The sequence below is a fragment of the Hypanus sabinus genome, chromosome 23 (genome assembly GCF_030144855.1).
Source record: "Hypanus sabinus isolate sHypSab1 chromosome 23, sHypSab1.hap1, whole genome shotgun sequence".
NCBI classification, from domain to species: domain Eukaryota; kingdom Metazoa; phylum Chordata; class Chondrichthyes; order Myliobatiformes; family Dasyatidae; genus Hypanus; species Hypanus sabinus.
The window spans coordinates 34,175,539-34,201,403 of record NC_082728.1 but is presented as its reverse complement, the minus strand read 5'-3'; the positions used below and the strand labels follow the sequence as shown (position 1 = coordinate 34,201,403).

General features: G+C 39.7%; 1 protein-coding gene across 1 annotated transcript in view; it reads left to right on the top strand.

Annotated features, from left to right (window-relative positions):
- Positions 1-22,718, top strand: part of uts2r2 (urotensin-2 receptor 2) — a 126,560-nt gene extending 103,842 nt beyond the window's left edge. Inside the window, exon 9 of the mRNA XM_059948699.1 lies at positions 19,034-22,718. Within this exon, the coding sequence (XP_059804682.1) occupies positions 19,034-19,170 (137 nt within the window). The 3' untranslated portion in view covers positions 19,171-22,718. The remainder of the gene's footprint in view (positions 1-19,033) is intronic.
- Positions 22,719-25,865: the final 3,147 nt, after the last annotated feature.

Below are 25,865 nucleotides of genomic sequence, written 5' to 3'. Positions count from 1 at the left end.
GACTTTGAGACTTTCTTTTAAACCGTGCCATGGACTGCTCTTTATCAGATTATGGCATTGCTTTGCACTGTTGAAACTATGTGTTATAATTATGTGGTCTGTGTCAGTTAGTCTTTTATCAATTATGGTATTGTCTTCACTGTTGAAACTATATGTTAACTGTAACTATATGTAACTATGTGGCTTTGTGTAGGTCTTGTAGCTTTAGTTTTGTCTGATGGGTTTGTAGTTCCTTTCCGGGGAACGTGCTAAGACAGTAGCGTGATACTGATACGCAGCAGCCTCTCCGGGCTCTGGATTGGGGATTACCAAACATTATGTGTTTTTTCTTGTGTGGTCTGTTTAGTGCTTTTTTGTTACATCATTCCGGAGAACTTTGTCTCATTTTTAACTGTAATGTATTTGTGGTTTATAAATGACAATAATCTGAATCTGAGATCAAATAATTAAAGCGATTCTGCTCAGTGACAACTCTTTTCAAAGCCAAATACATGAAATGTCAGAGAATGTGGAAGACACATTGTGCAACATACTTAGGACAAGACAACAGAATTTACTTTGCAGCTGAATGAGTCAACTGTGCCAGGCCAGGAATCTTTGCTTCTTGCTTATGCTCACTTCGTAGAAGACGAAAGCGTGGTTCAAGTGTTGTTATTTGCAAGGGGACTCGAGATGGATATGAAGGAGATTCAATATTTTGAACTGTTGAACAATTTTTCCAAACGGACATTTTCTTGCTTGTGCAACAGGTGGGGCACCATCAATGTCAGAATGCCACCGATGGGTCATTATTTTCTTGAAAAAAGCTGTATCGAACATATTTACCATCCAGTGTGTATTTCATAGACAACAACTTGTTGTAAAAAACCTAAGTGATTGGCTGCATAAATCATTAAATACTGTTATCACAGCTGTAAATAAAGTTAAGTCCCATGCTCTGAATTCTGGATTATTTCAAAAGCTCTGTACTGAGAATGAATAACAGTTTGGACAGTTGCTGTTGCACACAGAAGTTAGATGGCTCTGAAAAGGAAACTGCTTGAGATACTTTTAAGCACTTTTTCAAACTGTGATAAAACTCTTTGAAGACTTGAATGCTTCTATCTATAAGTAAGTTAGGACATTGTTTACTTGTCATAATTATTTGGAAACTTTTATGAAATAAATCTTCAATTTGAAGGAAATGATGTGAATCTTCTGAAAGTCAAATCAGTCATCTCCACTTTTCTCTCCATGTAACCCTATTTAAGTATCACATTGGCCATTGCAACCTTTTCCAATTTCCAAGCCTCTCTGAGGTGGGTGAGAAAGATGGTGACCTTCAAGTATAATATCCCCATTTGGGTGAGCTGCTTAAAGATGTATTAGAGATATTTCAGGATTTTCTCCTGATCCAAATTCCAGATAGGGTAATAAATCCATTCCTGTATACATATAGCGAGAAATTAACAGGAAGGATGGAGGAAGAACTAATCTCGGTACAAAATGAGCTAAAGCCAAGTTTTTAAAAATAGTATCAAGACTTTTGGTTGCAGAAGAAAATCCCTGAGCACAATCCTGAATTGTGGAAAAAGGTCAAGATTTTCTGTAATATTATAATTTGTAGAGTACAGTTTCAGTACAATTACCAACTTCTCTCAAAACAATGAAACAGACTGCAAATTGCTAAACGTGGGAATCGGAGTTTCCTATGAGTGACATTCAGCCTGATGTTGAGAAGCAGATACCACTGTGTCAAGCCTATCCATCTCTCTGAAAGGTGAAAAAGCGATGAAATAGGGAATATTTGGAATACTAATGTATACTCTAAAATCGTTGATGAAAATTGCTTTTACTGTAATTCAAATTCAAGTTTAATGTCATTCAACCATACTTGAATACCCATGAATACAACCAAATGAAGCAATATTACTCTGGTTCCAAGGTGCAAAACACAGTACCAACAGTCACACACACAGCACAAGGCACACATAGCACATAGCGGTAAACTACAGCGACGCACAAAAATATATAGTGTAAGTCCATGAGTCCATGGATGTTCCAGCAGTCTGCAGTTGGCCACAGTACATCTTGTTTTCTGCCAAGCGAACACTGGGGGCAGCACCAACACCAGCATGGATGCTGCGCCATACTGCCTCTGGTGTTCTGATGGAGCACACCGGCTCTGATGCCTTCCTCCTCGGCAATGAAAACAGGAAACATCACGGTTTGAGGCCTAGTCCTCACTACAACCAAGGTCACTGTTGACCAATAAAACAGTGAACCAGCACATTATCTGTACTGTACCCCTCCTGCAAAAGGTACGAACCTATACTCAGCCTGCGTTCTTTATGTGATTCATATACAAGGACAGTCAGTTCCCCCTGAACATCAACACCTTTCAATCTGTCACCACTTCAAAATGACACTGCCTTTCTGTTTTTTTTTCCTATCACGGTGGAGAACCCTGCTCTTTACCACATTATATTCCATCTACCTGTCCTTGTCCATTCACACAGCCTGTCTACATCCTCTGTCATCTCTCTGCATCTCCCTTACGCCACACTGCTGCTTAATACTGTATCGACTCTCCCTGCAAATTGTAACTCAATGTGTATGTGTAGAAATAGGTTATGCAAATTGCTTTATTATTAATTCTATTTGTTTAATTGTGAGCACTTGGGGGTAGGCGAGAAAAAAACAAATCTACATTAATTCAGACAGGTAAATTTTGATTCTGTACTACAGTATAAAAATGCAACTCTCCTTATTCTCTGTCAGTAACCATTTCCAGACTGAAATGAGCTGTGAAGCCCAATATCTTCAGTTTATTGAGCCACAGAGCAAACCTTTAGTGCCCCCTTAATCAAGTGGCTTGCCAGGCAGTGAAGTGAGAACCATATTGATTTTTTCTGGAGTCACATAAAGTCTGGAATGAATCAAAAGGAAATTTCTTTCTCTAATGGCCATGAGTTAACCAGGTGATTACCATTAATTTTAAAATTGATTTAATTAATTGAATTTAAATTCACTATTTTGGCAGGATTTGTGCGTGATCATTAATGTGGTCTTCTGGATTCTAAGTCTCTCATCCTGATGTACCCAACTCAGGATCAAACAAAGGTCGCCCCCGTTTCACCGTAGAAAGCGATTCTCCTTGATCTTTAACTTCCGAACTTCCAATCTTCACTCTCCACTGTCTCGAACTAGCAGAATCGTAAAGAACCTGCTGGCAATGACCTTTTAAACTTTAGGCATTAAATAAAAACTTCATCCTTCAACTAAACTGCATCATCTTTTAAACACGCAGTGACATGAAGTCAACCTGGCAAATCCAGCCACGAATTGCCCCTCCTCACAGGGTGGGGTCTACCTTTTATAACCTGTAAAAAAAACCTGTCACATGATCTCTACTAGTGGGAAAATGACATCATTCCACCATCACAAGACCATAACCTCAAGTCCAGTATAGCTTCAACCCCAGTCACGTGACAAGGGCTCCACTGTCATGTGTCACGAGTAGGTAACACCTCCATCCAAAAAAACATTTTTGGTCTGACAAGAACAAAATTTTTTAACAATTGCTTACAAGAAAAACAAAGGTATAAATTTTATAACATACACAATACACAACACCATCATATAACAGCTTATAACTCACAATACAGTAGGAGTGTTACAATTGAGAAAAAAAATCACTCCATAAAAAAAAATTACAGTGTACATTCAACATCGAGATAGACAATCAGCAACCACATTATCTTTACCTTTAATATGAGTTATCACAATATTGTACTCTTGTAACATCAAACTCCAATTTAATAATCTTCTGTTTTTCATCTTACTCAGAAAAACTAACGGATTATGATCAGTGTAAACAATAAGTGGTTTTTGAGTTGTACCAACATATACCTCAAAATATTCCAAAGCTAAAACAAGAGATAACAATTCTTTCTCTATTGTTGAATAGTTTCTTTGATACTTATTAAATTTCTTAGAAAAGTAAGCTACTGGATGATCAACCTCATCACCCTCATTCCTTTGCATTAATACTGCTCCTGCAGCCTCATCACTAGCATCCACAGCCAATGAAAAAGGTTTTCCAAAGTCAGGTGCCTTAAGCACAGGTTGTTGACATATCATTGTTTTCAATTTTTCAAATGCTTCTTGACAAGGCACCGTCCACACAAACTTCTCATTCTTCCGCAGAAGGTTAGTTAATGGAAGGGCAACAATAGCAAAATTCTTACAAAATTTCCGATAATATCCTACCATTCCCAAAAACCTCCTGAGAGTCTTTTTCCCCGTTGGAGTGGGAATCTCTAAAATTGCCTGAACTTTTGCCTGAACAGGAGCTACCTTACCTTGACCCACAACATAACCAAGGTAAGTCACAGTGGCATGTCCAAATTCACTCTTAGATAAATTAATAGTTAAGTTAGCTTTTGAAAGCCTTTCAAACAATTTCTCCATCGCAATAATGTGTGCTTCCCAAGTATCATTTCCTGTCACTAAATCATCAATATCATCAGTATCTTTCAATCCCTGAATCACAAAGTTAATCATCCTCTGGAAAGTACCTGGGGCATTCTTCATCCCAAATGGAAGAACATTATACTCATATAACCCAGATGGAGTTATAAATGCAGAAATCTCTCTACCTCTGTCCGTTAATGGAACATACCAATCAATACCCTTTCAATAAATCAGTCTTTGTAAGGAACTTTGCTTTTCCAACTTTACCTACACAATCATCTACTCTAGGAATTGGATATGCATCTGTTTTCATTACAGCATTCACTTTCCTATAATCTGTACAAAACCTAATACTACCATCTGGTTTTGGCACCATAACACATGGCGAACTCCAATTCGAGTTAGAATGTCTAATGCTATTATTCTCTAACATATATTCAATTTCTTTCTCAGCAAGTTCACATTTTTCCATGTTCATCCTATCTGGATGTTGTTTAATAGGTTTGGCATCTCCAACATCTACATCATGTGAAGCTATAGTAGTCCTTCTCGGAACATCTGGAAACAACTCCTTATACTTAAAAATTAACTCCTTCATCTGTTGTCTCTGCTCTAACTGTAAATGTGCTAATTTTTCATCAATATTTTCCAGAATGGTTGAATTTGGTAACCTGACAGAAACAATGTTGGATTTAGAATGAAAGTCAGATGAATCATCTACCATGTTCCTAGTTAAATCAAACTCATTCTCACTAACCACAACAGTCACAGTATCAGATTGTTTCTCAAAATATGGTTTCAACATATTTATATGGCAAAGTTGTGTTGACCTGCTATGATCTGGAGTTTTTATCACGTAATCCACATCATTGATTTTAGACACAATTTCATAAGGACCATGAAATCTAGCTTGTAAAGGATTTGTCTGCACTGGGAAAAAAACCAACACCTTATCTCCAGGCTTAAACACCCTCATCCTAGCTTCTTTATCATACCAAGTCTTCATTTTCTCCTGAGCCAACTTTAAATTTTCCTTAGCTAAGCTACAAGCTTTATGTAACCTGTCCTTAAATTTCAACACATAGTCCAACAAATTAGTGTGTACTTCCTTACTAATCCACTGTTCTTTCAATAAAGCTAAAGGTCCTCTAACTCTATGCCCAAACACAAGTTCAAATGGACTAAAACCTAAAGATTCCTGTACCGATTCCCTTACTGCAAATAAAAGTAAGTTTATACCCTCATTCTAGTCACTTTCATTTTCCACACAAAATGTCCTAATCATATTCTTGAGGGTAGAATGAAACCTCTCCAAGGCACTCTGCGATTCTGGATGGTATGCAGACGAAGTGATTTGCTTAGCTCCCAATTTATAAACTATCTGTTGAAACAATCCAGACATAAAATTACTGCCTTGATCAGTTTGTATCTCCTTAGGTAATCCAAAATAAGTAAAAAAAAATTATAAGGGCCTTTGTCACAGTCTTAGCTTTTATATTCCTAAGTGGTACTGCCTCTGGAAACCTAGATGAAGTACACATGATAGTCAACAAATACTGATAACCAGTTTTTGTCTTTGGTAATGGACCAACACAATCTACAATAACTTTAGAAAATGGTTCACCAAATGCTGGGATAGGTTGTAATGGAGCTACTGGCGTAACCTGATTTGGTTTACCCACAATTTGACAAGTATGGCACGTTTTACAAAACATCGCCACATCTTTTCTTAGACCAGGCCAGTAAAAATGTTTTAAAATCTTGTCCACAGTTTTTCTTACCCCTTGATGTCCACCTAAAGGCACACTATGAGCTAAAGTCAAAATCTCATTTCGATAAACTTTTGGAACAACTACCTGGTAAACAACATTCCAATCCTCACTTGCAGGAATTGTAGGCGATCTCCACACCCTCATCAACGCTCCTTTTTGCAAGTAATATCCTACTGGCACCTTATCAATTTCACAATCTAGTAAAACCTGCTCTCTTAATTTTATAATCTCAGAGTCTCTATTCTGCTCTGCTATCATCTCCTTCCGAGACAAAGATAAATCTTTATAGTCAGACTTACTCCCAGAATCTTGTTCAAACAACGAAGATAAGAAAGTCTCTGACACATCCTCAAAACTCGAATCCTGAGTTAAACAGTCCTGAGTAACAACCTCATTCTGCGCATCAATCTTTTTAGCCATAGCTCTAGTCACAACACAGGAAGAATCTGTGTTAGAATTCAACTCTGGTTCCTCTGACTCCATTGTCAAATGCACTTCAGGAAAAACTTATCCACCTGCCAAGTCATTACCTAACAATAAAGAAATACCCTTCACAGGTAAGCTATGCTGTAATCCTACGTTAACAAATCCAGTAACTAACCCTGACTTTAAATTTACTTTATGTAAATGTACAGGCATAAAATCACTTCCAACACCTCTTATGTAATTTACCTCACCAGTATCAGACTCTTCATTAAACTTCAACACACTGTCTAACATCAGTGATTGAGAAGCACCAGTATCCCTAAGGATTTTTATTGGCACCAGAGTAGATCCTTCTTTCAAGGATACAAACCCTTAAGTTATAAAATGATCATGTCCCTTTCTAACTTGGTCAGACTCTAACAAAGCCTCATTTGTGTTTATCAAACCCTGTAACTTTACAGGTGCTTCAGTATGTTGCACACAAGCATCTGGAACTGCTTCCTTCTCTTTCTTTTTCAATTTGAAACAGTTAGCTATTACATGGCCAGGCTTCTTACAATAGTTGCAAATAAGACCAAACTGTCTTTCCTTCACAGGCTTTCCTTTCTCATTAACTTCTGATTTAATTTCTGATTTACCTTGAGTCTGCATGTTATTTTTCCTCTTAAAATTTCTGCCCTGAGGAAATTTATTCTTATGGATTAAAACATACTCATCAGCTAATCTAGCACAGTCCTGCAATTTATCAGTATCCTTCTCATTTAAGTAGGTCCTTACTTCAACAGGAATGCTTCTTTTAAATTCCTCCATTAAAATCAGCTCTCTCAATGTATCATAGTCCCCATTAACATTTTTAGAAGAAACCCATCTCTCAAAACACATAGCTTTATCATAGGCAAATTCCACATAAGTTTTTTCCACAGACTTTTTCAAACTTCTGAATCTTTCCCTATATGCTTCTGGGACTAACTCATATGCGTTTAAGATATGCCTCTTTACAATATCATAATCAAGTGCTTGTGCAGCTGTTAAAGCTGTGTAAACTTGTTGTGCTTTGCCTTTAATTACACTCTGTAACAACACTGACCATTTATCTTTCAGCCACTCTGACATCCGAGCAATAGTTTCAAAATGTTGAAAATACCTTTCCACTTCTGTTTCACTAAATGGAGGGACCAATTTAATTTCTTGACTAGCAACAAACGGTTTTTTAGAACCAGAAGACTGATTTCCAGACCTTAATTCCTCCATTGCATATGCAAATTCTCTCTGCTTTTGTTCCGCCTCCAATTTACACCTCTCCAATTTCATTTGTTCAATTTGCAACTGCATCTCCAGATTACTTATTGGAAACGACTCTAAAACCGAATCATCAAAAACACCCGAGACCACATAGTGTGACGCGATTTTTCTCTGTATCACAGCCTTAGATGTAGTCTGCAAAATACCTTTAAGTTGCAATCTACTAGCTATCTCAAACACCTCAGTTTTCTTCGCCTTCGCCAACACCTCCGCAGCTGGCGAAGCCAGAAACTCATCAATATTCATTGCTGCCGAATACCACAACAAGCCAAACAAAAGAACCGAGTAATCCCCATTTCCAAAACACCGATATAAAAGTTAGCAAGCATTTAAACTCAAACGATTCACCCCCAGACGAGCCCCCATATTTAATGTTACGTATTCAGGCAACAATAAATATATGAGTTCGGCAAGGGTTTTTTATAACAAACAACACGTTTATTAAACACAGGAAACAAACCCCCCAAAAGTAAACAAACACTGACGCAACCGGAAACAGCTGCTGAGCGGCAACCCAAACAATTCTTAAAGCGATATTGCAAAAACAGTTCTTAAAGTGATATTGCAAAAACAGTTCTTTAAAGTCTTATTGCCAAAAGTTCGATATGCTCACAGTTCATTTAAAAGGAGAGACTTTATAAGACGATTTAAATTCTCTTTCACGTCGCTTGCTTCGATCCCCGACATCGAACTTCCCACGAAGAATTCACGAAACAGAACGGCTTAAAGGCACTGACCTTTCCTTCTCCACTACCTTCAATCCTTTCTACTTAAACCTAGGGATTAACACAAAGATAGTCAACGAAATCCTTCCAAATAAGGATCAAACAAAGGTCGCCCCTGTTTCACCGTAGAAAGCGATTCTCCTCGATCTTTAACTTCTGAACTTCCAATCTTCACTCTCCACTGTCTCGAACTAGCAGAATCATAAAGAACCTGCTGGCAATGACCTTTTAAACTTTAGGCATTAAATAAAAACTTCATCCTTCAACTAAACTGCGTCATCTTTTAAACACGCAGCGGCATGAAGTCAACTTGGCAAATCCAGCCACGAACTGCCCCTCCTCACAGGGTGGGGTCTACCTTTTATAACCTGAAAAAAAACCTGTCACATGATCTCTACTGGCGGGAAAATGACGTCATTCCACCATCTCACGACCATAACCTCAAGTCCAGTATAGCTTCAACCCCAGTCATGTGACAAGGGCTCCACTGTCATGTGTCACGAGTACGTAACAACAGGAAGAGTCAAAATCCAATAAATCAACAGTCTCTCTCTCTCCCTCTTATCTGTAGATGTTCCTGCCTCTGTGCTTCATCTCTCTCTCTCTCATTAGCAGCAAAGCAACAGCAATAGTTCATAGTTCTCGGGGGGAGGGGAATGGTTAACTCTGCACCCCATTTTCCATCAGGTCTGTCCATCACTCATAACAGTCTGGTTCCCTGCTCCACTTTCCTTTCCTATCAGACTCCCATCATCATCCATCACAGCCCAGCTTCTGTTGTTACTTCCACTGTAACCTCCTCTATCTGCCTGCTATCCCTCCTCACCTGGATCCATCGAGAGCACACCAGCTCTTGCTCTTCTCCTTCCCCTCACCTCTTTATACTGGCCATCCCACCTCCCCCCCCCCATCCACTGCTATCATTCAGTGGTCCCTGTGGCTAGGGAAACCCCCCTCCCACCACCTCTCCTTCACCGTTCCCCATCCCTGTTTCCCTCTCTCTCCTTACTTCCTTACCTGCCCATCTCCCCCTGGTTTTCCTTTCCCATCCCTTTCTTCCAAGGTCTTCTATCCTCTCCTTTCAGATTCCCACAACAGCCTCTGCGACATCTTCATTCCTCTGGTGAAGTAGACGGTGGCTCAGTAATCTGGATTGGCTTGGAGCATGCACACCAGCTGCCTATCCAGTCGTGGAAAGAGAGGAGAGGACTGCCTAGTCTGCAGCTGACTTTGTGGCTGCTGTTGCGACTTGGGGAAGACCTGGCTCTGATCTTTTGTCTGATCCCATTGCTGACTTGGGTTGCCTCCTCAGTCAGGCCTGGGTTTAGGCCCACCGCCATGCACCTCAGTGTGTCCTCAGATGGTGAGCACCATCCCAGGCACGGATACGGAGGGGCAAGCCTTGCCAGTGACTGGTTGCCATGTCAAAGGCAAGTCTGTTGTACGCCGGGCAAGGCCTGAAACACAACTGCAGATATCCCAGGATCTTGGAACTCCTGAGGGATGTATGGATGTTGCTGAGGGTAACGACGCAGGTGATGGCATACAGAGGCTGGGACTGCACTGTTGCCAGTGTCATCTTCACCATCAGGACCAGGAAGACGATGAGAACCACTTTCCTCCTCGTCATCAAGACATGGGACCCCAGCAACACTACAGTCCTATCCAAACTAGGACCTGGATGCACCCTCCAATAAAATGGCCACTAGATAACAGCCAAAAGGAATTGGAGCAGAGTAGGAGAATAATCCTGTGCCAGGGACCATCTCAGGGATGACAGAAATTGGTAGAGTGTTGTCAGTGAGTTGCAGGAGAGGAAGGAAGAAAGGGGTAAGGTTAGAATGTACAAACAAAAATTCCAGAATTCTCACATGTGAGTGGTGCTCCTGTTGTGGTTTTTACCAGGGAACATGGAGACAGGATCTGTGCACAATGCTCCCATTGTGGTTCTGACCCAGGGATACAGAGGTGGGAACTGTACATGATGTTCCCATTGTGGGTCTGAATCTAGTTTATGGAGGTGGGAACTGTGCACGGCGCTCCCAGTGTTAATGTAACTGAAGGATACAAAGATGAGAGCAGTGCATGGTGCTCCTGGTGTTAGTCTGATCTAACCTTCTCCGGTTATCGTGCATTTAAGGTGAGAGGGATGAGTTCACACGAGATGTGTGGGACACATCCTGGTCCTGGTGGTGAGGGCGATATTGGCGATGGTGCAGTCCCAGCCTCTGTACGCCATCACCTGCACACTTACCCTCACAAACATCCCTACTATTCTACAGTATATGTATGATTCTATTCGGTCTCCCCTTAGTCTTCATTTCTCCAGAGAAAACAACCCGAGTTGTACAACTTCTCCTTGTGGGTAATGCTCTCTTGTCCAGACAGCATCCTGGTGAACCTCTACTGCACTCTCTCCAAAGCCTCCACATCCTTACTTACAGTGGAGCGACTAGCATTGAATGCAATGCTCCAGAAGCAGAATTTTATACAGCTAGACTGTAACCTCTTGACTCCTAGCTCAAAGACATAACTAATAAAGGCAAGCATGCCATCCTCCTCCTTTACCACCTTCAGCCTGTGCACCCATTTTCAGGGCAATATGCACTTGGTCCCCAAGATCCTATGAGAGCGGAACTTGGGTAAGCCTGCAGCAAAGGAAGACTTGTTTAGAGCAAGTGCAAATCAGTCAAGATCTGTTGATGGTCAGTGGTTACAATAGTAGAAGGGGAGGGGCGGAGGGGACTGATGATCAGAATCGCAGAGTGCAGGGAGGGAATGGGTACGATCGGGGGATGAAGTTCTTCCCGCAGGGTTTAATATTGGTAAAGAACTCAGCAACAAAAATCATGAACAATAACAAAGAAGTTTCCTCAGTGCATCAAAGAACAGGTGAAGAGATCATTGTCCTGCCATGTTCTGTAAAGTGAGACAAGAATAGAAGGAGCTTCACTCTGTATCTGACCCTGGTAGGGTGTGATGGGCTGCTGTGGAGGGAGCTTCACTCGTATCTGCCCATGGAAGGGTGTGATGGGATGGAGTAGAGGAAGTTTCACTCTTTTCCTGACCCAGGGAGTGTGTGTGACAGTTGAGATCTCATCTGCCCTCTGCACACTCAAAACAGCACAATCTTTTGGGAGAGGGCTATGTTCCAGAGATGGGGGAAAGGACAGTCTATCCAATGCCTGTTCCCAAAGGGGGAGATGGCAGTGTGTTTGGTGCCTGTTCCCAGAAGGGGAAAGGATGGTGCGCCTGACGTTCTGTCAATGGAGGGTGCATCTAAATGTGCATCTAGGGACATTGTCATCTAAGTAAGAGCCTGAAACATAATCTTGAGTAGCAGAGATTTGTCCTTTGACCATTTACTTTGCGGAAGACCCGGTAATGGACTAATATAAATCTATTTGTGCAATCAGTTTAACTGGCCTTGTACTTGTGTGGAATGTACTAAACAACTGTTGGAAAATGGAGTGAAAGGACATTGTTTAATAACTACTTTTACCTGAACTTGAAACGTCTAGGTATAAGTAGTATCCCTTAATATGAAGAGCCAAGGTCTCTTATGCTTTAAGCATTACATTTAATTTAACAGGCAGTGGCATGCATTTTAAGTTAAAGGAGAGAATAATTGCTGTAAATTGTGAGGAAGGATTGTAATTTTTGAAATTGTTATACATCTTGTGAAAATTAATTTGCATAATCAATTAACTTATATTGTGTTTCCAGTTGCATATTTATGGATATCTTAGACATGTTAATCAAATATTAATGAACAGTTGTATCAAACTAATGAAATAATGACTTTCACTATAAAGCAGCAGATGTTTGAATAGTAAACCATGAAGCAAAGTTTTGGGGATCAGAGAACTCTACTTCTCTCAGTAAGCTCCACATGTTTGAATTCCTCTCATCAAGTAGCTATTCTTACCCTTCTTATGAAAGATTGCTTATCAAAATTAACATGAAATTATACATAGCAGTCACAAAGGCAATGTATCCATCAACATTATTAACTTGTTAAGGGATTTTCAACATTGCTGACCACATCCTTTTCCTCCAAAACCTCCTTACCATTATCAAGCTGGGTTGGAATGCAGTTGTTTATTCGTATCTGTTGGAAGATAAGATCAGGAACTGGAGTAAGCCATTCAACACTTTGAGCCTGCCTTGGCACTCAGTGTGATATTTCTTCTGTGCTCGTTGCCCTATTTTTAATGCACTGTTGCATGTAGACCTTTTTCTTTAATGCAGCTTTTAATTCCCTGATCTTTTGAAAATATACCTCCTCTTTAAATATCCCTAATGGTCTAGCCTCAACATCACCGTGGTGTAAAGAATTCCAGGATATCACAATTTTCTGCAAAATGTTATTCCTATGCACCTTGGTCTTAAATGGCTTCCCCCTCATCCTTATTATCCTTATAGAGGGATCGGAAGTGGAGAGAGTGAGCAATCTCAAGTTCCTTGGTGTTAATATCTCTGAGGATCTAACCTGGTACCAACATATCAATGCAGCTATAAAGAAGGCAAGACAACAGCTATATTTCATTAGGGGTTTGAGGAGATTTGGAATGTCACTTAAAACAATTGAAAATTTCTACAGGTGTACCTCAGAGAGCATTCTAACTGACTGAATCACTGCCTGCACTACTGCACAGGATCGTAGTAAACTGCAGACAGTTGTAAAGTTGGTCAGCTCCATCATGGGCACCAGCCTCCATGTTAACCAAGACACCTTCAAGGAGCAATACCTCAGAAAGACAGCATCCATCATTAAGGACACCCACTACCCAGAACATGCCCTCTTCTCATTGTTACCATCAGGAAGGAGGTACAGATGCTTGAAGGCACACACTCAATGATTTATAAACAGATTCTTCCCCTCCACCATCTGATTTCTGATTGGATATTGAAACCATGAACACTACCTCACTACTTTTCTGTTTTTGCACTACTTATTTAACTATTTGAGAGATATATATATATATAAAATAGTTAAATTGTCATCAGCATTATCATCATCCGGTGCCACGAGTTTTGACTGCCATGGCCCTCACACTCCTGTTTCGGGTCAAGTGGATCAATTCAATGGTATTCATTTACAGTTCTCTGGCTGCTGGCTCCATCATCATTTGTCTTTGCCTTCCTCTTGCTTTCTTCCCTTCAATCTTTCCCATAATTACCGGGCATTCTAACTCCTCTTTCCTAATCACGTCCAATGAAGTTATGTTACCTTTTCATGATCTCATACATTATTTCTCTTTTTAGTGCTTGCTCTGTTCATGACATCCTCGTTAGATATTCATTTTATCCATGATATTCTTTGCATCCTCCTCAAAAACCACATCTCTGCTGCAGAAATATACTGTAATTCACAGTCGTTTTTCTATGTTGTCATGTATTGCATTGTACTGCTGCTGCAAAGTTAAAACATTTTACAACATATGCCTATGATATTAAACCTGATTTTGATTCAAGTTTCTCCCAATAGTGCAAAACATCTCAACGTCTATCTTTTCATGTCCAATCCAGGTCTTAAGCAATTCAATAACATCAACTCTCATATCTTCCAATCTCCCAAGACTAATTTTCATTATTCAGATAACCATTTGTGCTACTTCTTGTATCCCCAAGGATCTGCGATTGTTTCTTCCCCCATCACCTCATATTTATCTCAGTTTTTGTTAACAACATTCAAATACAATGCTGATGAAACCAATCTCTGCCACTGTTGCCCTTTTTGATCAGTCAACACGCACAAAATGCGAGAGGAACTCAGTACATTAAGCTGCATCCACAGAGGGAAATAAACACTCAACATTTTGGGCTGAGATTCTTCATCAGAATTCACCTATATTCTCAAACTGCACCGTCATCAACATCTAGGTACCCAAAGAGGGCAGCAAGAGAACACCCTATAGGGCAAGAGTGATTGGCAGGTAGGAAATGGTAAATACAGCGGGAATAATTGGCAGGTGCATCAAGAAGGAGTGCTCCCTGGATTATTGCCTTGGCAATAATCATGGAAACATCTAAAGATTCAGAATGTGCTTGAGGGCTGGAAAGTTACAGATGTTATTCCTTGTTGGAAAAAATGTGTTGAAATAAACCCACTAACTGCAGACCAGTTAGTTTAAACTCAGAGGTAAAGAATATTCTAGAAACAGAAATCAATCACTCAGACGAATTAACTAGAAAAAGCCAGCATCGATTGGTTAAAGACTAATTATGTTTAATTAATCATAGAATTATGTTGCTGATCTAGCGGGGAGAAGTGGAAAATGGTTGATACATACAAAGACATAAAGGTCATAGACTCTCAAAAGCAGGCTCCTTGGCCCACCTTTGACTTGAACCATCAAACTGTTCATCAGTTTTTATCCTGCAGTTTTTTTTATGTACTCACATTCTCTTCAGCTGCTCCCCCCTTCCAGAATCTGCCACTCACCCACACCCTAAGGACAATTTACAGAAGTGAACTAGCCCCGCACATCATTGTGATATATAGGGGGAAACTTCGCAACTCTTCTAACTGCTCTAATGTGCTGCCTGCACACTGGCATTTGATAAATTGCCACATGACACACTTGTCATCTTGGAATAAAAGGGACTGGTTAGAAAATTGGATAAATAACAGGAAACAGAGTTGTGGTAAAAGGTAATTTTTTTTTGACTGGATTGAGATATAGGGTGAAGTTCCTGCATGGTTGATATAGGGCAGTACTGTTTTTTAATGTATATCAATGTCTTGAATTTACAATACCGGCGCCAGTTTCCAAACCTGCACATGTAGGTGTACTGCACTCTAAAGAGCAGAGAAGTAGACTTCAATAGATTATGGACAGATTGGTAATGTGCACAAATGCACGACAGATGAATATTAACTTTGCATTTCTCAGCATTTACATTTTGATAAGGGGGAGATGTAAACTATACAACACAATTCTAAAAGGGGGAGTTGAACAGAGAGATCTGGGCGTATATGCACTTAGTTAATTAAAAATGGTGAGGCTCCTTGAAACACGTTTATGGGATTCTGTGCCTTACAAAATTAAGGAATACAAAGGCAAGGGATTCAAAATGAAGCTTTGTAATGCACTGGTATGATGAAATGTTTTGACTGCCATAGTTCAAGAAAAATGTGTAAAGGCACACTAGATGGTGTAAAGAAGATTTATCAATACAGAGTCAACCTGCAGAAGCTGAAGTGGTTCTCGGGAAAAGTGGTTGCCAGGGGATCTGCCGGATATTTATTATCACAAAGACTGGATACAATGAAACTTCTCTCTTTCATGGTCAAGAGCTTATACTGTCATAGAATGTGAGAAAATCGTTTGTTTTATGCGGCCAATGATTAAGTTCGGGATGCACTGCCAGATGCAGTAGTTAGGATAAATCCTATTGTAACATTCAAAAGGGAGCTGGGAAGATATCGGAAAGGTAAGAATTCTCAGAGCTCTGGGGGAAAATAATGGAGTGGAACTAGCTGGTTGCATAGATTAGACTGCTAGGCTGCACAAATTTGTGGCTTAGGAACAGAACAGGTGGTGAGTCACTTCAATCATCATCGCCAATCAGTGTGTCCACAATTAACATTATTTTGCAAAGTTTATTATAAAAATCATTCATACAAAATAAAAGAATAACAACTGATTTGTTATTAATCTACAGCAAAGCATGTTAATGCCAATAACACAACAATCTACAATACAACCACGTGAATTATAGCTGTAGTCTCTCTCTCTCCCTCCCTCTTCCTCTTTTTTCTTTCCCCAACACCTTCACTTTGAGTAAATGTTCTTTCTAATCAATTCAATTTTGCATGCTTTTGATGACGTGATTACAATAATATGGAGTTACGGTTAGCATATTGTGGTTTTATGTGTATTTTTGGACTTCTCAACAAAATTGTGCTATGGACATCTGCTAAAAATGGAACTTGATGGGACCTGGGACGGCCTGTATAATATTTGTATCTGACAAGTAATTGTGCTTCTTATTTAAAGTATGTGCTTAATTTTATGTTAAGAAAATGACTTGGATCTGTAAAATTAAGTGTGCAGTAAAACTCAGAGGCAGAGCATGTTTCCAAAGAACAAGCTGACATCAAATTGAAATTGATAAATACACTTGCAAGATTTTAACCTGTTGTGGTAAGTTACGATGAAATACCATTAATGGATATTATACTTTAATGAAGCCAATGAAGAAAATACTACAATTGATTCAATAGAATTTTTTACAGAATGCCTCAGTTGACCTAACTATTGAGTCTGCTTTTGGTGTCGTCATTATTTTCTGAGGTTGCTTAATTCTTCATAAAATGTGCTATGACCTAGAAAGTGATGATATAGAATGTTTGTACTTAAACGAAATATTTCTGTACATAGTCTATCCCTTTACCCACGGTTTCCCTTATTATTGGCATGAATTTTACTTCAACTTCTCCCACAACTGAGCTCAGCAATTTTTCTTTGGGACTACTGCTATAAATTTGGGAATTGTTCATAGTTTGAGTTCCGGTTGGACATGATAAAAGTTTAAAATGTGCGTCAAATGAAGGTGGCCTAATTCTTTTCAAATTGCTGACAGATGTTCCAGGCAGGTCATAAACAGAGAAGATAAACTAGACAGTGAACAAGCACTCTCTTGGCTGTGGTTCACATTGCATTCAAGAGTGTTAGGATACAGCCATAGACTCAGTAAGTCATCCAGAAAGTACCTGCCATAGTCAGGAAAAGTTGGTCTTTTAGCTGGAGAGAAGAAAAATACAAGTGTGACATTGTTGTGAGCTAGGGACAATTTGCATACTCATTTTCTTGAGAACTAGTAATACAGAGTAATTCTAAATCTATGTTCATGCTATCAGGTTGAAGGCTACCCAGACGAAATGTAAGGTGTTGTTTCTCCAGCATAATAATGGCCTAATCACGACAGTGGAGGAGGCCATGGATAGACATTCGGGAAATGGGAATAGGAAGTGGAATTAAGATAGGTGGCACTAGGAGATCCCACTTTTTCTGGCAGAGCTAGAAGTGTAGGTGCATGGTCACAGAATAGATTCAAGACAGTAACCAATAGATTATTGAACATTAAAGGAATTGCAGTCAGTGTAGTCAGTATAGCCAAGTGTCTTTAAATATTCTGCACACAGTAAAAATGCAAGAAATTCAGAAATTTCTAATCTCAAATAACACTTAAGTTACATGATAGAAATGAACATTGGAAAGAAAAGAACCTCTTACCATATTGAGCAAATGAAGCATGGGAAAATTCAGCTGTCAGTTTGTGCAGAGCTCAGTTCCGACATAGTCATAGTCACAATGCAGAAACAGCCACTGTTGGCCCACTGAGCTTGCACCAGCCATAAGCTCTACTTTTTCACCAAACTACCCTTTTCTTTTCAAGATTCAATCTCTGTAGTTGGATGCACGAATGGATCATCTGAATGGTTTTGGTGTTGTTTACTGAGGGATAAATATTGACCAGGCTAACCATATATTTTCCTTCACTTAAGAGAGAGAGGCTTCAGTATCTTAGATAAAGTGTGCCAGAAGTACCAACATTATTACAGCAATGTACTGTTGTGTCAAGTTAGATTATGGGCTCAGATTTGGAAGGTTATCTCGAACTCATGATTTCTTATTGAGAGGACAGTGCTACACTGAACCAAGAGCATTATTATTCACTGGGAACCAAACTATACTAACTTGAATATACGTATCTGGTTGATTGTCTGCAAAAGGATCACTTTCAGTAGAAACAAATCTTTTGCTGTATTTTTGTCTGTTTTCACATATTATAAACAAATGATAACATCCTCTGTAAACATCTTTTCCATAATCAAATCAATGCAGATAACCGGTAAGAAATGCATTTTTATTTCTTTGTGTGCACATGAAGTAATCATATTATGCTTTACAACATGATGATGGAGGAAAGGAACTGTATTATGCATTACCTCTTGCTGCATAACGTATTTGGATCACTGCAAATGTAGCTTTTGAGTTGTGTCCAGTTACAACTGTGAGAAACTTTCTGCATTGGTTACAGTGTATGGCTGCTGTGTATCAGTATTTCTACATGATATGTCTAATTGCATCAATTAATGACACACCAAAAGACTACTTGCTTCATGATTTTTGCCTTTGTCTTTCTTTCCATGTATTTAATTATTTTAAGTAACATTATCCATTGTGCTTTGTAAAACAGATTTTTAAATACTCTCTTAATGATAGACATATACATGTTATAGCAGTCGAAAAACCATCAGAATGGCTTAATTGTAAACACAAATCTTACAGAACTTGAGACTATGTTAGAGTTCATTTTTGCTCATCTTTCACATCCCAGGTCGAGTTTCATTCTTCACATCTGGCTCGGAAAACCTCCATTACGTGGAAAAGGTGGAGTGGGGCACACGTTATGCCATCACTGTGTCCTTCACATGTGATCCAGCCCATGCCATCAATGATCCTTCATTACCATGAACTGGTTGACAGACCGAAGAGCAGAGGACAAGCATCTTATCCCTGGAAAGTAGTTAATGAAAACACAATAGAAAATCAGTTGTTGATTTTAACTAAATTAGATTATATGATGATTGCTAGCTAAATACCAAGGGAAAAATGAGGTATTGGTAATTGGGCATTGGTGTCTCATCACTATCAGTATTTCAAGAGAGTTAATTTAATGGTCGATGATTACTAATGAAGTTCTGAATACATGTTAAAATATGTTAACTGTTATGTCCTATTTCAGTTCAGAACTGATTTGACATTGCATATGGACTTTCAATTGATCAGATATTCTCACTTTACACTTTAATAACTTTGTGAACCTCACTGATTGGGTATTAAAATTATTAATAGACTGGCCAAATATTGAAAGTATTAACTAGTTGATGAAAAACTTATTAATTAGGTAATAAGATATTCTCAGTATTGAGGGACACAGAGGAAACTGGCTGATCAAGTACCAAACTTCCTAAAAAAAAGCAAAAAAAAACCTGCAGATGCTGGAAATCTGAAATAAAACTAATGAATAATGATCTTGACATGGATCAAGTATTGATGGAGCTGTTATTTGTGTTGCAATTTGGACTTATCTAGTTTGTACATTTTACCTTTTATTGAAGCCTACATGTATTCGGTACAAATCTTGTGCTTTCACAAAACAAGAAATATTCATAATTTTTCATGTTTGTTTACTAAAATTAAAATCAGATCAACATTGCTTTATTGAGGAGCTTTCAAGATAGCTGTTCCTGGTGCAGAAACTTTCACAATAACCTCTGGCAGTGCCTGTACTTGAATAAATTTGATAAGAGAATCTATGTAAATAAATGATGTGAGCTTTGGGGTTTAAAACATGACATTGTATCTAACTTATTCAAACCTTCAGCTTTAAATAATTCTCTCAATTACCTGCTTTCTCAAATAGAGTAAAACAGCTAATAATATGGAAACATCTCATTTCATTCCATTTAGTTATTTTACTCTTACAATACTTCATGTTAGGAATGAATGTTTCAATGGCATTGACATAACACTGTATGTTGTGTAATGGGGTTTAGTGTACAGATAGCTATAAATCAAATGACTTAAAATCTATTCTGTTCGAACTGTTGTGTTTTCAAATATTTCTCCATTTTGTGCAATTTATTTTGCTGTTTTTTTCCAGGAATGTAATCTTTGATCTCCAAGTGTTACAAATTCTGATTACGTGAGCAGAACTTGAGTGCAATACAGCGGCTGTACAAGTGATAACGTTCTTCAAATCGAAAACTGGTAATCCTCAGAGACTGCTGCCATAAAGGGACAGCATGCACCTACACTGTGTGCTACATAGGTACTCACAACTTAATTTTAATCAATCATTTGAGGACACAAGCTTTCATCCAAAGCTGCATTACAGATCTTTTCTAAACTTGCTTGTTTGAACTCAGAATTCTGACAAGTGAATAGACAAATCTCTCAGACACAATTTAACTTGAACTTTAATACTGCATTTCTAAATCATCTCAATCCAATTGCAACACTTTAATACTAACCTAATACAGTTGCATCACAATAATTTGATATCCAGCATTTTTAAATTTGGAATGGTCATGAAATATGTGTGAATGAACAACTAAATACTGATAAAATTGCACATTAGATAATTGGTCATTGAAAATTTTAAAAGCAGAGCAAATTTTGGCTCAGTCAACATGGTTTATAAAGGAGAAGCCAAGCTTGACAAATCCAGTAACAATTTTTGAAAATATAACCAGCAAGATAGATTGGGGAACAGTGGATTTAATAACTGCAATTTCAAAGGCATTTGAAAAACCATCACACAGAGGTAATAACATAGCCTGGGTTTGGGAAAATATTAATATGGATTGATTAAAGAACAGTAGGTAATAGGAATCAATGGCTTATTACATATATTCCCAATATTTATGCTTTATAGTCATTAATATCTCTGCTTTTATCTTATTTTTTTTCAACTTTTAAAGATGTGTTTAATACTGACACTTCATTCTGTTGCAAGAACTCCTCCCCTTGTGAAAATATCCAACAGGCTGGCATTTGTCCCATGCTTTTTTTTCCCATAGAGGATAACTTTGGGCATGAACACCTTCCAAGGTAAAAATGTCTGGACTTGGCCAATTAAAAGTGTTTGGCATTAATGAAAATAAAAGATGCTTTGGGAATTTAAGCACTTAGCTGACACTGAATCCTATCAAACAACAGGCACCATATAAAATGTGCCAAGATCAGTTCCACAATAGACTCACTGAGACTGAAAATGAATGCAGAGAGAGATGAGAAACTGCTGCACTCTGGTTTTCACTGAAACTTGATTAAACATGGCTGACTCAGTGATTCAACTCGATGTAATGACTCTGCTCTGTGCAGACAGGACCTCTCTTCAAGGAAATCCAGAGGAGATGGAATCAGTGTGTATATTAACAAAGGTTGGTGCACAAGTCTATCACTGATCTGGGGAAACTGAACATCTTACAATTGTAAGCCTGCTATATTATCTGCTCAAGGAGCTTACTGCTGTGTTCATTACCGCTGTCTACAGTCCCTGAGCATGAATGCCAAGTACCCACTGGGAGATGCTCTGCAAAACAAGCAACTGGATGGTCTCTTCATAATTGTAGGAGACTTCAATCATATTAATCTGCAAGACATTTTACTCCAATTCCACCAACATATCACCATGGCCACAAGGGAAACAAACAGACTGGACCATGTGTTCTTTTAGTTTATTGTTTTCTTCTTTCTATTTGCACATTCAGAGCTGTGGGGATGCCATCTGGGATAGCTGAATGTTCCTCTTGCAGGATGTGGCAAGGCAGGGAGACCTCCAGTGTCTCTTGATGACTACAACTGCGAGAAGTATATTTAGCTGCAGCTTCTAACAAACCGCATTAGGGAGTTGGAGCTGGAACTGGATAAACACCGGATCATTCAGGAGGCTGAGGGGGTGATAAACAGGACATATAGAGAGGTAGTTACACCTAGTGCGCAGGGCACAGGAAACTGGGTAAAAGGAGAGTGAAAGGGGTTAAACAATCAGTGTAGTGTACGCCTGTGGCCATCCCCCTCAACACCAAGTATACCATTCTGAATTCTGTTGGGGATGGGGTGGGGGGTATGTTAGTATGATGGTATGTTGCCATCTATATAAGATAGTATGTTGCCTGCCAGTTGCCAGGGTCTGGGACACCTCAGACTGAGTCCACAGCATTCTTAATTTGGACGTCCATGTAGGTACCAATGATATAGGTAGGAAGCGGGACGAGGTTTGGCAAGTGAGTTCAGAGAATTAGGTGCTAAGTTAAATAACAGGACATCCAATGTTGTAATCTCAGGATTGCTACCTGTGCCTTGTGCTATGGAAGTCAGAATTAAGAAGATCATACAGTTTAACTTGTGGTTAAGGAGATGGTGTAGGAGGAAGGGCTTCAGATTTTTGAATTATTGGCCTCTCTTCCAGAGAAGGTGGAATGTATAAAAGAGATGGTTTGCACCTAAACTAGAAGGGTACCAATATCATAATGGGAAGGTTTGCTAGTACTGCATTGGGAGTGGGGGGGGGGGGGGGTGCAGGTTTAAACTGGTTGCAGGTGGGAGCCAGAGTGTCTGAACAGATAGTGGAATGGTTGTGGAGACAGATGTTGTTAAGATTTAAGATAAAGTCAGAAATCAAAAGGTTGAGCATGGTGGGACTAATGTTCTGTGTTGCATATATTTCAATGTAAGAAGTATTGTAGGAAAGGCAAATGAGCTCAGGGTATGGATCAACTCTTGGAATTATGATATTGTATCCGTTAGTGAGACTTGGTTGCAGGATGGGCAGAACTAGAAGTTCAGTATTTGGGGGTTGCATTGTTTTAGGTGTGATAGAGTGGAAGCGATTAAAGGAGGAGGAGTGGTGTTACTAATCAGGAAAAATGTCACAGTGGTGTTCAGTTAGGTCAGACTGGAGATCTTGTCCAGTGAGGCTTTATGGACGGAATTGATAAATGGGTGGTCTATAATATAACCCCATTAACAAGGTATGACCATGTTAATGAGGCTATATTCCAGACCACGCATCAGTCCGTAGGATTTAAAGGAACAAATTTGTAAAGAGACCGTTGACTGTTGCAAGAAACATAAAGTTGTTATAGTAGGTGATTTTAACTTTCCATGTATTAACTGAGACTCCCATACTATAAAAGCACTAGATGGGATAAAGTTTGTCAAATATGTTCAGGAAAGTTTTCCTTCATCGGTATTTGGAAGTCCAGGTAAGTTTCAGATTAGTTAAAACATTTAAGAAGACACTTGGACATGTACTTAGACAGGGAAGAAGTGGGGATATGGGTCTGAAGGAGACAAATGAAATTAAAGATACTGTAGATATTACAGTTGGCTTCCACCAATCAAAGAGCCTATTTCTGTGGTGTACAATTCAGGTGGAGTTAATCTCTTTCTCATTCCTCCCCAGTTCAATCTATCTCGCTTCCCATTTGGGTAATGGCATCTTCTTCTCTGCAATTTGCTGATTGTTTTTAAAACTCAGCCCATAGGGTAATGTAATTAGTGGAAATGTACAGAATTCACATCCACTGACATTGGGTTGGGGTTCACTTTAAGAGGCATGTCTGACATGATGAGGTGATTATGTAAAGGACCTTCAGTGTGCTTTGTCTTCAGTTTTTGGTGTTCAATGAATGAGTTGCTACAACTTTTCTGAAACAAATATACCCACGTGTAGACTGGACCCAGAAAAGCTGAGTTTGCCAATATAGAAAGACTTGTATGCTGGCCGAAAAGCCTCTGGGTGGTCTGATGGTGGTTACTGCCCATGGGATGATTTCTGATGCCTTAAAGAGGCCATCATCCTCAATCGTTACCTGGTCCCATCCATCCAGGACTTTTCAGCACATTTAGCTGGAAAGGTAATGTTTTCCAAAGTTGATCTCATTAAAGTGTCTGTGTGCTCTGAGGGCATTCCCAAAATGGCTGTGATAACCCCATTGGTCTTTTTGAGTTTCTGCGCAAGCCATTTCGGTTGAAAAATGCAGTCTAGATTTTGCAATGGCTGATGGACTCTGTATTAAAAGATATTTTCTTTGCTAACCTGGATGACATACACCAAACAAGCTCTTTCCAATGCGATCCTACTGGTGCACCTGCTCTCCAAATCTATAGCCTTTACTACTGACACTTCAGACTATGCTGTAGGTACTGTGCACAAACAGTTGGTCTGAGGCCTGTGGCTGCTCGCCTTCTTCAGCTGGGAGCTCCGTTCCCCCCAAAAGGAAGTACAGCACGTTTGACTGTGAGCTTCTTGGTATCTGTCTGGCTGACCACCATTGTGGCTTTTTCCTAGAGGGTTGCCATTTCACAGCGTTTGTTGAACACAAACCCCTCGTGCACGCAATAGCCAAAATATCAGACCCTTGGTCTGCATGGCAGCAATGTCAACTGGCGCATATCAGAGCTTACAATGGAAGTACAACATATCAAGGGGAAAAATAATGCTGTGGCTGATTGCCTCTCACAGCCAGCTGTTGAGTCTAATCATATAAAGGCTGACTATGTCCACATGGCCGTTGACCAAGCTACTGACCCAGGGGTTCAGGTTTACCAAACAGCAGCCACAGGCCTGTGAATGGTTGACATTAAGTACAGGGAAGGTGGGGTTTCTCTCCTGTGCGATGTCTCAACTGGTCGCCCTTGACTCATAGTGCCTACAGACTGCAGGTCGACTGCTTTTGACTCCATACATGGTCTCTTGCATCCAGGTTGGAAGTCCTCACAGAAATTGGTTTGCACTAAAGTTTGTGTGACACGGCTTTAGTAAAGACATGCATGATTGGACTGCAGCCTGTGTGGAGTGCCGGCTGATAAATATTAACTGTCCCGGCCAGGCATCATCGGCTCCTTTTGAGGTTGCTGAGCAAAGGTTTGACCATGTCAATGTGGACCTTGTTGGTCCTCTTCTCCCCTCCCATAGTTTCATCCACCTCCTTATCATGGTGGACCACACCAGTAGATGGCCAGAGGTCATCCCTCTAGCATCGACAATCGCCGTAGACATGGCACGGGCATTCATCAGCACCTGGGTTACTCGTTTTAGCACCCAATCTGATATTTCATCTGACTGCAGCCCCCAGTTCATAACAGACCTCTGGGCCGTGATAGCCCAGAGCCGCGACATTGGGCTACATCACACCACAACATATCACCCGCAGAACAAAGACGTATGTGAGTGGTTTCACCACTCCTTAAAGACTGCTCTGAGGGCTTCATGACAGATGAGTGTTGGTATGATCATCTCCTGTGGGTCCCCCTCTGTTGCAAAACAGGACCTGCAGTCGTCTACTGCTGAATTGGAATACAGGCAGCCGTACAAGTGCCAGGAAATTTTATTCCTGATGCCATGAACCACTGGTTGGCCTCTCAACAGCATCCCACCCTCCTCAGTAAATTCAATTCCTTTGCACCGATTCCTACCTCCCATCATGGCGTACAGCACTCTTGGTTCTTGTTGACCTATTTTCCTGTCCTGGTTGTTTTCATCTGCTGATGCACATCAGCATCTCCAACTGCCACCTTACGATAGCCCTTTCCAAGTTTCGGAACGGAAAGAGAAGGCTTTTATCATAGATAAGAGGGCTAAGTCTAAATGTTTT